At 35.3% G+C, this 17,270-nt stretch overlaps 1 protein-coding gene across 3 annotated transcripts in view; it reads right to left on the reverse strand.

Annotated features, from left to right (window-relative positions):
• HTT (huntingtin) overlaps nt 1-17,270 on the reverse strand; it is a 79,473-nt gene that overhangs the window by 24,290 nt on the left and 37,913 nt on the right. For all 3 annotated transcript variants that reach the window (XM_085223558.1, XM_085223559.1, XM_085223557.1), the window contains 14 exons: nt 16,637-16,860; nt 15,995-16,073; nt 15,687-15,848; nt 14,677-14,732; nt 13,873-14,021; nt 13,197-13,333; nt 11,328-11,444; nt 9,406-9,528; nt 8,612-8,850; nt 7,265-7,407; nt 4,543-4,750; nt 3,247-3,388; nt 1,655-1,834; nt 98-274 (listed from right to left, as the gene is read on the reverse strand). In XM_085223558.1, the coding sequence (XP_085079684.1) occupies nt 98-274; nt 1,655-1,834; nt 3,247-3,388; nt 4,543-4,750; nt 7,265-7,407; nt 8,612-8,850; nt 9,406-9,528; nt 11,328-11,444; nt 13,197-13,333; nt 13,873-14,021; nt 14,677-14,732; nt 15,687-15,848; nt 15,995-16,073; nt 16,637-16,860 (2,136 nt within the window). The remainder of the gene's footprint in view (nt 1-97; nt 275-1,654; nt 1,835-3,246; nt 3,389-4,542; nt 4,751-7,264; nt 7,408-8,611; nt 8,851-9,405; nt 9,529-11,327; nt 11,445-13,196; nt 13,334-13,872; nt 14,022-14,676; nt 14,733-15,686; nt 15,849-15,994; nt 16,074-16,636; nt 16,861-17,270) is intronic.

A 17,270-nucleotide genomic window follows, 5' to 3' on the forward strand; every position in this document is an offset into this window, starting at 1 on the left:
TTTTTCCATAGAAGTAACTTTAATTTAAACACTTACATTTGATTGTTATTGCTAGCACTACCCAAACTGATTTGCAGATAAATGTATTTATCTTTACCTGTAAAGTTGCAGCCAAAAGCATTTCTACCCGACGGCAAGCCAGTGTGTCAACCATGCGAGCTAGCACACGGAATGGAGTACAAAGAAGCTTATCAACATACAATGTCAAGACTGCTCCAGACTGGCTGAGATGTATCCCCTCTAAGCACTGTAAAGTCTTCTTCAGAATCGTAGGCTAAACATCAAAAGAACACAAAAAGGGAACATTACATATCTAACACTGATGGCAGTAGGGTTAATAGGAGGGGGTTGAAACAAAATAAGTCAATCAATTGGAATACAAAGAGCTTAAAGGAAAAGGTACTTATAAAAACACTACAGCAGACAACAAACTGACCAATATAATCATCTGTAAGCTAATAAGTCTGAGTTACTGAGTTACTTTATATGAAGGCTGGTTTGTTCAGTGATTAACTGTCAGAACAGCAAGTACAAAAAAAGAGGAAGAAATCAAAATAAGGAAAAAAACAGAAGTCTTAAGCAAAATCACAGAAAGATTTGAAAGCTGATAAACCTGAACCAGAGTCAAGACATGAATGCAAGGGTCAAGAAACGCGTAAGGGATATTTGGAGCTCATAATCATAGAAACAGTGATGCATAATTATAAAGGAGCACAAGGAAATTTATATACACATTTTTAAGATGCATTCTAAAGTGAAAAAAAGACAAAACAATGACTTATGGTGATATGACTTTTTTTTTTTAAGAGCGGACTGTGAACATTAGCTGTTTTAATTTTACAGCTTCCTTCAAAAACATGCAATTAATTTTACCTATTCTCAGACAAGCATACTATAACTCAGATTTATCTCATCTTAAAAGCATTTTACTCAGACACTAAGGGCGCTACAGCAGTTGTAGTGGACTTGTCCACAGACAAGAAGAGAGAGGAAATTTTACCAGGTTGCTCAGGGCGCGGGAGCATCTCTCACCATTACCTCTAAAAGAAACCCAGGAAATAACTGTCTCACTGAGCTAGTTCCCAAGAGGGATGACAACCCTACATCCCTACAATTAATCATCCACTCCTTTTAATTTGGAAATTACAATAACCAGCAGAAATCATAAGCTGAATTTCTGAAACTTATGAAGAGTCCAGCGTCAAGTCCCTGTAACTTCTGCACCAGATTAATGAGGGGCAACTTGAGTTTGCAAATAATTTTCATGCTGTTAGGACCTATGAAGATGGACTAGCTCCTGTTCCCACCTTTGTGGTTAGTAGTAGTCATCAAGGTACTGAAATCGAAGTTGGAAGTTAATGCTTTATTTAACTCTCATATTTATTATGTAGAATAATAAAAAAGGAAGAACAGCAGCTTAATCAACTCTAATATAATTTACAGATTTGATGAAATGGAACACACCTGATACTGAAGTTGCCAATCTATTATAAGGTTCATTTCTTGCTGGTTTTTTTTTTTTTTTTTAAACAGGCAACTTCAAAAATAACATTACAATTTGATAGATGACACAAATGTTAGAATCTGCATACTTAACAGTTACAATTACTAGAATCTAAGTGATTTCTTTCTTAAAAAGTTAAGTTAGACTTACAGCTGCAAGATTCTCACACCGTGATTGAATGGCCTGGATGAAGAGACCACTGGCTGCTGAATTTCTGTGAACAGCACTAATGAAGTCTTGTACTGGAGGCTCATGGGATAGATTAATCAAGTCTTGAACATGATTCACAATAAGCCAAGTCAAGTGTTCTGAATCATGTAGGTTTTGACACTGAAAGGGAAAAAAGTAACGTGCATAGTAAGTATCTAATTACTAAACACGATCTGATACATGAAGACTTTTATACATAATTCCAGTAATTATTTTAAAATAATGGTACAAAGTGTCCATATTTTAGTACTGCCACCATTACTTTTAGATTAGTTTTTTCATGTGCTTTTGAGCTTGTTCAAATTAAAAGTCATAATGAATTTGTAACCAGCTTTTTCAGTATCATTACACCATGACATGAAAAGGGAACACTTTGAAGCTGTATCATGGGAGAGTCACACTGGATAACAGGAAAAGGTGAGAAGGTAGTTAAGCACTGGAACAGGAATCCCAGAGCAGTGGTCAGAGCACTGAATCTGCCAGAGTTCTAGGAGTGTTTAGGCAACGCTCTCACACACAGAGTCTGTTTTTCGGATGGTCCTATGAGGAGTTAGGAGTTGGATTTGATGATCCTTGTGGGTCCCTTCCAACTTGACAGAAGTAAATTGAGAAGGACATTTTAGAGACACCGTTTTTAACAAAATACTGTTTGAAAGAAGCACACATACAGTCATCTTGTAGAGGGTGAATTTCATTTAGGCTTCCCTTTAAAGATTTCATACTACTATTTGCCCTAAACACCAGATGAGTGGAAAATACATCCAAAGAGATCTTTCAGTAATTAATTTTAAGCCTACAGAGGCTAACCATATAACAACAAGGAATGCAAAACAACAGACCTGTAGAACTAAGTGATGCCAAAAAGCCAACGCTTCTCAATAAAGAGGTTTTGAAGAATATTAACTTGGACTAGCTCAAATCTGACCATAGTGACTGAAAGCCCATTGGGGCTTGAAGTGCTTTTTAAGCATAGCTTTTGGCCTAGTTGAATCTGAGAGGAATGAAGATTGCTTCCCCAAAAGTGCTTTGCAATGCAAACTGAAGTGCAATACTAAGTATTACAGGAAGGTTCACTTCAAAGGTATGATTCCAATGAACTAAAATGCTAATACTGAGGCATGAAAAGGCTGAAGCCACAGAAATTGTTCTTGTTAGAGAACCAAAAATGGAAATGAAATGTTAATGTAAAAGCTTTTATTTTATGGTATAAAAAGATAGACATTTGTCTGTCTAGAAACTGTGCTGCTACTAATGTTGGAAAGTCCACCACTTAGTATGCCGGTAGCAACACACAAGTAAAGGATATAATACTGAGCAGATTATTCTATTACCTACCAAGTACCCTCAGACATGCCATGAGAACTAGTTCAGAATAGAAAAAATGCAAAATGAAGTTGTACATAAGTTTACATAAGTGTCCCCTGGAAAGAAAATGATTAGTTTCACATTAGTCCTCAATTCTCACTTTTGAACCGGCAACTTAAGAAAATAACTCAGAACCATAGTTATAAAATCCCCAATTCAAAACTTACCACATAGTCACAAAAAAGAATGAGTGCTCCTCTTCTCACTATCTCTCGATTGCACATGCCACGTTTAGATTCTGAATCTGATTCATCACTGTCTCCAGATATCTGAGGGCTAAGTAATTTAGTAGTAGAAAGACTATGTCTCCTGCAAGAAGTACGTTATATTTTATTACCATGTAGAAACATTAAAAATCAAATTTCTTGGAACATTCTACTCATTGTAAATCTTTCTATTAGAAACTTCATTTAAATATTATACGGCTTTGAAATAGACACCTCGCTTTTCATCAGCTTTCCAGCAACAGTTGTATCACTTTTTGTTCAATGTTTGTTTCTTCTTCATGCTGTCTAAGGAAATAAACTGGTTATTTACAAGAAAAAACCTTGGGCTATTGTGTCTTAAGTAATAACAGAACCTAATTCTGTGTTTTTCACACCATGAGACTGAATTAAGGCAACAGTCTCACATCTGAGTGCATCTCTCTCAAAGTATTGATTCACACATTTTAGAGCACAGTTAGTCTTCCTAACATTCACTGCACAAGTATCCGAAATTTCTCTTAAGTCAGCTGTTACTCTTCCTCTCCAGGGGGTACCCACCCCACACAGTGGAGTATCTTTCACACCCCCAGACTACATCATCCTAATGGCAGGTGTGACTGACAGGTGGGTTGACCCATTCACAGACCAGGAGTTAGCTCAGTTAAGAAGCAAGTTCTGAATTTCAGAGAGCTAATATTGACATTACTAGCATCTACTTTGACTACTGCTAACGAACCAGCATGGTGCTGACACTATGCTTTGACAGCATTTAGTAGGAGACCCACTGACAAGTGATCACAGATGTACCTGCATCTTACTGATCAGACCGTATTTCCATAAACACTAAGTGTTTATCACCTGCACTAGCTGCTTGTCTGCTAGAAGGTGAAATAAGAAGTCCCCATATGAATAGCTATAGCTTTTTCTATAATTTTTCATTTTTAGAAGGACACAGAAGGAATTTATTGTCTTCAAAGTATAGAAGTTTACCCGACAGTTCTTTCGAGGAACAACTGAACTGGGTGTATTTCCTTAGTTTGAAAGGCATACTTACATCACAACAGACAGTATATTCACACATACACACTCACCTGTACACACAAAATAAATGCAGATCTATCTCAGAACCTAAGCAGTATTATTCAACAGCCGGCAGGCTTTGAAGATTAAAAGTTGTGTTGTTTTTTTTTCATATAGCTGTACCAAATACAACTGAGAGACATGGTACTACTACTAGGGATCAAAAACAAACCTTACTTTGGAGTTTGATGCACTTCTGACCACCAGTTGTAGTTTGTGTAATTAACAAGCAGCAGGATCTGACACCAGAGGAGAACTAAGGAAGGATGTGTGGGAACCATGGACTGAACAAGTTCACTCAGACTTTCAAGGGTATAGAAACTACCATCAGATCCATCTCCTGTAAAAAGCCTGGTGGCTGCAGCTGTGATTCTTCTAAACATCCCTGAAAAATACGAAAACATATTAGAGAAACTATGTTCTGGATGGAATTCTGAAGTTTCAAAATAATCCTGGGTACCTTGAGAATACAGAAGTTTGCTCATAAATCAGTACAATTCCAGAAATAAATGCATATTATTTTTATTTTATTTTAAATGTAAAGCAAGTCACGCATTTCGACATGATAGTGTGTAAATCAGTAATAACAAGCTCTCAGCTCAATGAACAATACTTTAGATCAGATCAAAACTGTAATGACACCTAACTTTTCCTCTGTCATCCATTAGTTACCTAATACATGAAAACCTTAATCAATTTTAAAATTGTTAATTATAGATGAGGATATTTTTCTTTTTGAAGTATATTTAGAACTTCTGTGATATAGAATCATAGAATTATTCTATGATTCTATATCACAGAACTTCTAAATAAAAACCATGCTATAACTGCTATTCTGTACACTATTAAGACTACTCACAGGTCTCCTACCATAGGTACCAAATATATTTAGTGGAAAATAAACTGAAACTATTCCATCCAAATTCTGAAGTATGTGCAAAAAGGACATTATTTTAAGTGACAAAAAGTCACTGCCCAGCACACTGAACAGTCAGCACTTGCTTTCTGACTTGCTACTTACACATTCATGTAACAAAAAGAAGGGAAGGAAAACAAGGAAAATGGAGAAACGTAAAGTTGTCTAAATTTACAGGACCAACATTTCAGTTTATCCATGCCTTTTATTTCCATTCTATTTCAAAGTAGCACATTGTAAATCTTCATTTCTAATCTGGTAGTTTTCCATAGTTTTCCATACAGGAATTACCAATGTTTACATTCTGACAAAATCTATAATGGGTGAGAAGATAAGACATCCACGTTGAATAGTGGTTAAAAATGAGAGAAGATCACAGCCTGTGTTCCCAAACACAATTCAGATTTAAAGTGCAGTTGTAGTAAAGATGATATAACTTAAAGAGACATAAGATTATAAAGACTTTCACTGAACAAGTAGAATAAAACCACATAATTAAATCTAAGCCTAAACCTGAAAGGAAATGCTAAAACATGAAAATACAACTCACACATTTGAAGAACTTTACTTCTACTCTGTAACACCATATGTGGTAACCACATTACTATTAGTCCCTAAGGGGGATTTGTAGTGATTTTTAGAGATCATGCAGTACATGTATCCCAGTGCTTTGCATGAATGTTTTAATATTTATTTTTTATTCAGTATGACAATTTCTACATAGCTTTTGCCAAGACACATGCATCCTGGAAGCCAGTTGCTGCAGAAGAACTAGCTGGAGCCTTCCCTTTCTTCTGTCACCAGCTCTGGCTCCTGAAGTTACCCACTTCCCTGATTTCAGTCACCAGCTTAATTAACTAATTTCATTAATCTTGGCTCAATTCCATTTAATCACTTACTCCAAGTCATTTTGGCAAAGGTTATTTTTCATAATCTGCATTGCAAATTTTTGCTCATTAACAGCAATTAACAGCATACATATGTGCCTGTCACAACAATAACTACAATAGTAATGGGCGCGTGGAAATACAGAATGATCACTAAGTACACCCAGAGCTGCAAGAAGCAGCTGCTAGCAATGACAGCAGCAGAATGAAGATTTTTGTCAAGAAAGGACTTCATAACTGACATCTGCAGGAAGAGCTTAAAAAGATTAAAGGGTGTTGGACACAAAACAGAATCATGCTAAATGTTTAGAAGCAGTGTTTGATATTCACTTTTTTGTTATTCACATCTATTAAGTAAGGAAGTGCTGTATAACTTCCATTTTACAGACGGGGCTGTAGAAGGAAGAATTACTTGTCTGATTTCTAACATACAGAAGAGGAAAGAACTTTCTGAGAAGGAGATGGCTAGGACAGTGACACAAAAAGATCTGCTTAACTTACTGGGGAAGAACGCTATTCCAGGTTACTCCCTTAGATGATTAGTAAGAATAGAATAGCAAGACTGCCAGCCAGAGAATGGAGTGAGTGTACATGCACAAACCCCATAAACCTTAAGAACAGTGCTAGTTAGCAGAAACAGTACTATTTCCACTTTCCTGGTTCTTTGTTGTTGTTGTTGTTGTTTTTTTAATTATGATAAAGAACAGAAACCTACCTGGTCATGAAACTGCCCCCAGGGTTCAGTAACTCAGTAATTTGAGTACTTTGACTTTGAGCTACCAACCTCCAAATTAAGACGAACTACAGAAAATGCAGCCACAGATTTGGAACCCTTTGCCTTTGTAAACTCCAAAGTATTAGACAGTTAAAAGGAATGATGAAAAGTCACTACATTTTTTTTACATAAGTAAAAGAAATATGAAAAGTGGGCCCTGTATTCATGAGGATAAAACTTCAAAGGTTCTTCACAGCATGTAGGATAGAATGTCTTATGCACCTACGCATTGCTTCTCATTAGTTCTGTAACTCAAGAGTTGTTTAAAACTCAAAAATCCATGCCACTGCAAACAGCATGAGGCACTGCTTCAAGTATTACCTGATTTGAAGATATGTATTAAGCACATAAGCAAAGTGCCCAGCTCCTGGCAATAGAAAGTGTGCTGCTGCTCATTCATGTCCACTTTCACTTGTTTGGTAACAATATCTTCGAGTAGAATACCAACCAGCTGTAACAAGAACCTTGAAAACAGAAGGATACAGTTAATAGGAAAACCATCACTGCAACCTGTTTCAGAACAACATGATGTCTGCCTATAAAACTCGTTAAGTTTAAAATCAAGATAAAAAATTACTGTCTTTTCATCCTAAATAAAATGGTGAATTATATTCTATATTAAAGGTTGACCTAAGACGTGATGTTATTGCTATGGCTAGATAATCACAAGCATTGAACAATTACACAATGGAGCTGTGTTACCTACTCACCAGCCCACCACACTTCCACAGCAAACATTCAAATTGATGTGGTGTCTTTATAGTGATTTGCAATGAGTTAAACACACTCTCACAGTTACTACAGCTCAGCTGAGGGAGGAGCAACTCAGTAAGTCACAGTAATTCAGCTGTTTGCAATCTCATTTGCTCTCATTCACTCTACAACTGTACCAAACCTTCAGCCAGGTAAAAAGACCAAAAGAAAACACCAAAAAAGGGTGTCTGCAATGAGCAATCCTTGCTCCCAGCCATGATCATTCTCCAACTCACTCCTGTTGGACATAAGATCATTTTAAGGAAGTCCAGATGTCCCTTTTCCTTCTACCCATCACCCTCACAGTAAGCTGAAAGATAAACAGATGAATTTTCTTTTTACCTGGAATTCCACACTCAAGTAAAAACTTTTTAGTTTCTCAAAGGAACAGATCTTTCAAATGCTTCCCCCCATGTCAAGATGGGATATCTTAATGATAAACAATTTGTAAACATAATAAAAGCACTATCCCTCCATGCTTCTTTTGCTTAAGTGTCTTTCTTGGACAGCTTAAGCATGGGAAGCTAACTAGACAAAGCTAGCCCTCAAGAAGTAGGAAACAAAAAGCAGGACTAATTTAACCACTTTGAATCTTATTTGCAGGCAAAATCCTAGTACAGAAAACAGGCTTCTACTATGGGGTTGATTCAACTTATAGGCCCCACAAAGGAAGATGGAATCAGTTAAAGCTCTGGACCCAATTTCAGTAAGGTCAGAATTCACCCATCTTGATGGCTCCAGTAGGTCTTTCACTTGGCTTAAGAAGAGGCACCAGAATACTGCAAAGTCCCTACTAAAAACTTATTAAAAACTCGACTTATTAACAATTATATATGTATGCATATACATTTCATAATATATTCTCAATTTCTCAAAAACCTTTATCGTTCCCTTAACTGACCCAAGATGTCATACCTAGAAAATGTCTCTTCAGGCAGATATTTAGTCTGTTTAACCTCAGTGTGATCCTCTTGTGCAGATATGTTATTTTCACCACGTCTCAGTCTGTTAATTGCTTGACGTGAAATCAAATATGGTGAGAAAGAAAGCTCCTGAACACGAGATAGAACTATGTCTTCTGTGGACTGTGAGATGAGAACTCTAAGGATAGCTAAAATTCCAGAAATCCATAGCTGGACAGTGCTCACTGACGCCTAACAAACAAACAAACACAGATTGTTAGACTGGATAGGCTTGACAATTACCATAAAAACAATGTTTTGAAGACACAAACATAAAGGTTTTTCTGCTTGCTCCATTCTCATATGTCTGATTTTATACAACTTCACATGCATTCAACATAGCACTGGAATGTATTCAAACCTACTAAAGCAAGTCTTCAAAGAGACTAACAATCTCAATTGTCAAAACAGTACCAGTGCTGGCTTAAGAAAAATGTGATTTACCTATTATACATTGCAATCTCAAATTTATTGTAACTGTATGTTTCTCTACATTTCTGATCCTAAAAATACAAAATGAAAGTAAGTAACCTATCAGCAAAAGATTTCTGTATAAAATGCATCCAGATGGTAAATCATATTAATCGTGATGAATTCTTTCCTAAAAGCTTCAGGTACTTCAAAAAGATAGAAATACATACTGTTTTGTTTTGCATTAAATACACACGAACCTCTCCTCTTTAAAATCCACTTTTACTACTTATCTAGAAATACTTTACTTGCATTATCAGGTTCCTACTTGCTTACCATTGTTTTAGGAGTAACAAACATACTTCTTAAAAGCATGTCAACAGGGCGAAGAGAAGAAGGAGCCAAAATTTCAAACAGAGTATTCAGTACTCCCAGAGCATCATGAGAATCTATGTGCATCTGTAAAAGAAAACCACAAAACTAATCTGTAACTATCACTATCTCTAAGTGCACCACAATATTATCATCTCAAGTTTTAAACATTTCTATTACAACTTGAACATAATAAGGTTGTCCTTTATAAAATTTATATCAGTAAAATCTATGAAAAGCATAAAAAACATTTCATCACAAGCCTTTCTACATAGGGAGGTTGACAATATGGATAAAAATCTATCACAAGAAATTCAACATATATATGACTTATTGATTTATTTTAGGAGAAATATGTTGTATGTAGAGAATGAGAGCAAGAGTCTGACTGTCACAAAATTTAGAAACTTATCTCTTCCCCGCACATCCTACCAGGCATATTTATAGACAGAAGTGCTGGGACAAGAATAACAGTATGCTTTTGGTCATGACTAAGCTTAAGGAGATAACTAGGAGGAAAAAAAAAATCCTAATCCTCAGAGAAGTGAACAGCTACAATGGAATTACACTGCAGAAACTGAAATAGGACCTCAACTGTTTAGTTATAAAACAGCTGATCACAAAAAGCAAAGGTCTGAACTCAAAATCTGGGTGACTTCTTGCCAATTTAATTTGATAGTTGAAGCATATGCACAGATTCATACAAAAAAAAAACCAACAAAAGCAACTTAATTCACCAGCATTTTAGTTTCTCTCAAAAACTACTGTCTAATCTCATTACTGCCACTCTTCCCCACCATATAATCTTCTCATAGGAAGGAGAATCTGCCATCAAAGAGGGAAGAACATCTTAAGTGCAGAATTTCACTGGCTTTACTTTGTATTCTGGAATTAGAAATACATACTTCAAAGAAAGCTGGATGGTAAGACAAACCCTCTGCTGCTTAGGAAGCAGAAAGGAAAAAATTTCCCCTCAAAAAAAAAAAAAAAAATTGTCTTCTTCCCAGATACGAAAGGTCTACTCTTCAACCCCTAGCTTGCAGGCCAGTTTTGGGCTCCCCATTAAGACAGACATATGCACACACAAGAACAAGCCCAGCAAAGCACCACACAGATTATTAAGGGCTTGGAGCATTTGTCATACAAAGGGAGACTGGAGAAGGCTTGTTGGGAATCTTAACAGTGTCTACAGTTATCTGACCACAGAGAAGACAAAAGTAGTGAAGATACAAATAGTTAGAATCTGCTCAGTAGTATCTAGTGATGAGAAGCAATATATATAAGTTGAAATAAAGAAAGCCCCATTTAAACACAATTTCTTTCTCCCCCTCCCCCCCCCTTTTTTTTTTTTTTTAAGCTCCCTATGAGGATGTTCTAACACTGGAAGAGGTTCGAAGTAATGGAGTCAAAATCTGACTGCACATGGTCCTAAGCAGCCTACTCCAGTAGACAGTGCTTTGAGAAGACAACAAATCTCTAGAAATCTGCTTCAGCTTCAAATACTTTGTAATTCAGAGACTAATAAACGCAGTTTTGGGTGATGCTATTTCATTCTCTTCACTAAAAGAAATGCCATTAGACCCACTTCAGTTAAGAAAAAGTAATTTTTACATTCTGTAACAGTGGGAGAATCTTCACACCATTATTAAGTGCTCTGAATGAGACACAATTCTGCACATAAAGTAGTAAAAACTTTATCTAGGAATAGTCTAAAAGGTGCTGCACATTCTTCAACAACTTAATTTAATCTACAGTAATTATCTTCCAGGTAAGGTGGTCACACTTTAAAGAAAACACAGAAATCACAATACTCAAAGCTATTATTACAGCAATCAATGTAATGATTAGTTGGGATGTTAATAGTTTTAAAAAATTACACAAATAACCTGTTGTTTTGCAAGCATTGGGAGAATAATGTCAGCTATTTGCCGAGATAATCTCTTCCATTTGTCTTCATTTTCTTTATGACACTGTTGCAATACTAAGATGAACATTTCCAGCACCTGAGGAAAAGTCCAAAAGAACACAAGTAAATACCCATACTATCAGGAAACATTCAAGTAATACAGTAATGCAAAAAATATTTACTGCTTTATCAATCTGCCAAAAAACAAAGAAAAGAAAATTTGCATGAGAAACCAGACTATTTTAAAATTTAATTTTCAGATTAAAATTTTGTTCTTAGTTGCAATTTTTTTTTTGTTTTTGCTTTCTTTTAAAAAGAATTTTCCATTTTTTTCTACAAACTTCAAATAAAATGCTTTCTAGTCCTTCTTAAACTGCATTTGTCAAAATACTCTCAATGGAAAAAAGGACGGTAAAGCTGAGTGCTGTATCACATACTCAACAAAAGGGGAGGGGAGGGAAGAAAGTAATTTTCCACATTTATAGTCTTTCTTATAGAACTTATTTACCTGAGATAAACAGCTTTAAAATAAAATTTTAAAAGAAATTCTTCAATTTAGCACACTAACGGCAAGGATCACACTCTCTAGCTGAATGTGTTTCTGGCTTGAGGGTTATGGAGACAATACTTTCCAAGGGAGGCAGGCCAAAAACACAGCAGGCAGGAATGTTAGTTTAATGACTGGGATGTGGGACACAAGAATCTGGTTCAGAAAATTAGTTAGGCAGAGCATACATAATCAAGTAGTGCAGCATCAGAAACTTAGCCAATCGGATAAAAGTATAAAAGTATAAAAGTGTTCTGTAGTGGTCCCTAGCACAGCCAAAGACCTGTCCAGAGGTCAGCTTATACACACTGTATGAATAGAACAGGAGGAGTAATAGCTACAAAGAGGATGGTGAGGGATGAAGAGCAATGCATAGGCGATCTTTAACAGATTAAGTGTCAGAAGAGGATTTGCAAGCAAGTACAGTACCTTATGTAACACAAAAGTTATTCACTGCTTCACATCATGTGTCTAGAGTGTCATTTCATTTAGATATATTAGTCATTTTATGATTATAAAACTACAAATTCAATAGAGAATGTGGATACACAAAATTATCCCAAGAACACGCAGTTCTAACACATTATTTTGACAAACTGTACTGCCTTTTTCCAACTATTCTCAGAAAATACATTGCATATGCCAGAATTTCGTCATCGTGTGAAAAGGCAAAGTATGTTAACTTTTATCATCACCTGAAATAGCAGTAACATCTCATGGTAATTAAGTAACTTCTCTAAAAAAATTACTACTTTGGTTTTATTGTAACGGGAGAGTATTGAAGAAAGTAATTCTAACACTCCCTTGTAACATAAAATTTTCCAAATCCATGAGATCTGGGGCAAGGTGGTAAGCAATAACAACTGTGCAGCTACCAGTCTCATTGTCTTATTAAAATATATTTGAGAATTTTAACACGAAGATATTACAGGAACATTTGAATAATCACTAAGCAGCATATTTCTTACTTCTAATCCTACTTCTCTTCAACTTTCCACCCCATTCTTTCAAATGTATTGAATCACAATTGCAACACTTCACTAGAGCTTCTCAGGGCTTTGTCACCTAGGCTTGTCTGAGATCTAACAGACATTTATTTGACTTGCAACACTGATTCGTAGTGCAGAAGCTTCCTCCTATTCCAAAAATCTCTGCATACTCTCCACATAATGAACACACAGAGTCTAGCTGTTCAAGATCTGTGTAAAAAGATCATCAGCATGGCCTGTTAGCTTTTTAGCAATCGAAACAATGTTAACGTTATCACAGAACACAAACAGAGATATCATCATCCACTTTTACCTGATGGTACTGAATAAGTCTCAGCAGCATTGACACCACTACCTCCTTCTGGGTTTCCAACTCTTTTCCAGCATCAGCTTTATTTGTTCCTCTTAACACAAACAGATCATGAACGATGGGCTGCAGAGCTGGTATTGCTAAAATGAGATTTTTTTCTTGCTTTAGCATGAGACAAGCCATTCTTGAGCAGCATCTAACAACTTAACTAATAAAACTGCATTTTTTGGTTTTTCTTTCCCTTCTCCACAAAAATAAAAGCTTCTGACACAGATATCTTTTTACTTCTAGTATAAGAAAGATCATATTACATACAAATTTGCCCATTCTCACAGAGATAAAAATCTTTTTCAAAAAGGTTTTTCAGCAAAATCACTGGTAAGTATAACATAGATTATTTAAAAGATGAAAGTGGAGGAAAGGAAAGAAGACTAAGAATCAAAATCAAGGACTTCAAAATATTGCTTTGAAATACTGTTGTGGACTAACATTATTAGGGTATAACAAACTTCCTGAAGAACTCAAGTGAAACTTATTTCATGTATTAAAATTTAAAAGCTAGCATTTTCTGATACAATCAGTATGATCTCCATTTTCTAAAGCTTAGTACTCACTAGTGGTTTTAATTTATTGCTAAACTATCACTAATTTTGCAGAGTTGTCTTGTTTTTTAAATTACCATGCGTAACAGCTTTCCTCCCACTGGCCATGATGCCATCACACAGCTGAATGATCTTTGGAATTCCAATTATCTGTTTGGAATGATACCGCTCGTAAGACAGCAACACCAGAAAAAAGAAGATATTTGGAATAACTGCTTCTGATTCTCTGAAAATAAAAAAAGTCAAGCTTGAATTGCAGAACTCTGTTTAGTAGAAATGAATCTGTCTACACTAAGAATCTTTTAAACAAGTGTGGTTTTTTTCTGCTTTTACACAGTATTCCAGTAATTTGTGCCTCATTCTTTAGTACGATTTTTTTCAAAGGACTTCATTTATTTCAAATTTTGACAATTGCTCAGTTACTAAATTATAGTATACTAATTAATGCACACAATAAGAGATATGGTTGACAAAAATTCCATTGCACTGCTTGTGATGTTGCACTAGGTGCAAGAAAACAAAGAGTAGCAGATGTGCAGAATACAAAATGGATTCATCCTGAGTCCACAGTAGCTCTCCCTTCAGCAGGTGAATCCTATCAAGAGCTGATTTCTGAAAGTAAAACCTTGGGGGATTTCCCAAATAAATAATTTTTAAATACCAAATTGAGAAACAGCACAACATAGCTCTTCTTCAACCGCACGGAATCTAAATCTTCTGAAAGGTCTACAACTGAGGGCAGAAAATACACAGGTTCATTGCCTAGAATGTAACTACTTTTTCTCATAAAGCAGAAATAACTAGCAAATCTAACCACTACTACAATTTAGAATAAGAATTGTAAACTCCCACTGTTCAAAGAATCTTTTCTAATTTCATACCTGAATTGTCCTACTTCAATGTATTCAAACTGCTTTAGCACAAATCCAATGAACACCTGAAGAGAATGAAGAGTTAAAACTTTACATAACAGAAACAAACAAATTCACATTTGAAATTGTTTTGATGGAGTTACAGAAGTGTGAGCTTTGGCAGGAGAAAAAGAAAAGGCATGCACTGAAAATCAATTATATTTACAGTTCACTGGTATTTTAAGAAATGTTTCCTGTAGAGTTACAAAGATCTTGAGAATCTCATTGGTGGTACTGACTACTGCTATGCTCATTACAGTTTACATGAATTTAGGCTGAATTTTAGCTGTAAATGTTGTATATTTAATAATATAACTTTATCTCTCACTCTTGTAACATGATATTTGAGGCATTAATGTCACAAAGTCAGGAATCAATCAAAAAGCCTCAAATCCAGCATTCATGTATTACGAATCTGTGCAATAATTTACAAGAAAGTTACAACTGCAACTCATACTAGTTTATAAAAATACTGAAAATAGCGTAGTGAATAAAAATTAAACTTCATTGTTACAAATTTACCGTTTTTAATGGACAACCACAAATACTTTGGTATTTACCACTACATTCTCCCTCACTATCAAAATCAAATAATGTCTATCAACCACAATGCTCACTACCAGTCCATGCTCTTAATGTAGGATATTTCCATTTTACTATTTGTAAATAAACTTTTAATTTAATACTATTAATTAAAACAATACTAGTTGTATCATCCACATCATCTTATTGCTATAGTCAAAGTGATTAACAGTTCTTCTATACTTGTTGCAGAGAGTACAAAGTCATTTATATTGATATAAAGCCAGGAATCTGAAGCTCCTTATAGTTGGTGGGGCACTTTCATCTTGCTTCATGTCTTTGTTTTAACCAACATTATAATGAATGAATTGTGGCAAATATATATATTTTTTTACTGTAAATAATTACCCTGCTAGTGATATCCTTGTTTTACAAATTTGCAGAAATAAGGTACCAACCTGATCCGAATCCAGAAGACAGTAGTTAACTCGTAGCTGAACCAGTTGAGCAAGCAAGTCTAAAACTTGTCTCTGCAGCTGTACTGATGTTGTTGTAGTGTATTGTTTCAATGCTTTTATGACAAGGGGTTCAAATAAACGAATGTGATTGTGAATAGCATTCTGTAATAGAGAAATTTTGAAGTAATCTAATATCTGAAAGTCTCATTCAAAACCGAATTACTTTTTAAGAGTAAAAAGTAAACGGGGGAAAGTGTTTTAAAACTATTGTACAGCACATTCAGAAGGAAGTACATAGACACGAGTACCTTATCAGCACGGTGCTTTGCTGCACTGGTAATATTAGTTTTCAGCTGTGTAGAAACTTTCTGCAGCACATCAAACCACCTGTGATAAAACAAGAAAAACATGTACTAAAAAAAAAAGAGGTATAAACAAGTGGTGCTTAGAAGCATTTTTACCTGATGCTACTTTTAATTAATTGACTGCTTCAAGAATCTTCGTAAAAGATGAACAGAAACAACCTACAGTATGCTATATCAGAATCACACAGATATGAAGACAACAAACTTCTAGTAGAGATAGTATTTCTGTTGTCTGTTAGTCATTTTCCAGCCTTTTCTTTAAGACTATTGACTGTTCACTACAGGTAGAAAATTGGCTAAATAGTTGTACTCAAATCTATTTTAAACTATTATGATTTGAAAAAAATTAAGCAATACCCATTTTAATGCCTTAACTTTGATTTGGGAAACACACTAGTGATAATCAATAGCATTCCACCCAGGACTGCCATGAAAAGATACAACACTCAAATCTACAAGAAATAACACGCTATACTGTAATTTCATATTACTTACAATACTCCTTTATGATATTTACGTTTATGTAAAACACTAAAAAATTATTCTACTTCAAGCCAACATTATGTTGAAAGAGAAAAAAATTACCCTGAAGCATCGTGTTCTTGCTCAGCCTGAACCATATTCCTTAGACTTGCATCAGCAAGTGCCTGTGTAAAATGTGTATATGGTGCCATGAAGCAGTAATGATAGAGACCAGGTCTCAAATTGGAAGAACCTAAGCGTTGAGCTTTGCCTTGAGCTTTGCTGGTGTTTGAAGACAAGCCATCATACTGAGAAGCCAGATTTGTCCCAAATAATGTTTTCAGTAACTAGAGAAAAAAAAATGGGGAAAAAAATATTATCATTTTAGTACTACACAAAACTTTACTCCTCGCCCTCCCAAAGAACTACAGAGGGAAGATCATCACAAACTGAAAGTGTAAACTGTGGATCGCATAGTCAAATATGAGACAACAAAAGAAAAGCTGGAAGAATTAATGGAACAATCTACATCTCAGCCCAAAAAAGATATGGAAACAGTTCACTTGCAAAAACAACCATGGGACAATTTAGAACAGTCTACTGAAGCTCTCTTCCCACCAAAATTAAACTGTGATAACTTGAGCCTAGATGCTCACCTGGAAACTTGCAGAAATCTATCATTAACAGTGTTCTTTGCTTTCCAGGTCTTCTGATATAGTTAAATGGCTACAGAACACATTTGGGAAGACAGGAAACA

This window comes from Meleagris gallopavo, chromosome 4 (genome assembly GCF_905368555.1).
Source record: "Meleagris gallopavo chromosome 4, MGAL_WU_HG_1.1, whole genome shotgun sequence".
Taxonomy (NCBI): domain Eukaryota; kingdom Metazoa; phylum Chordata; class Aves; order Galliformes; family Phasianidae; genus Meleagris; species Meleagris gallopavo.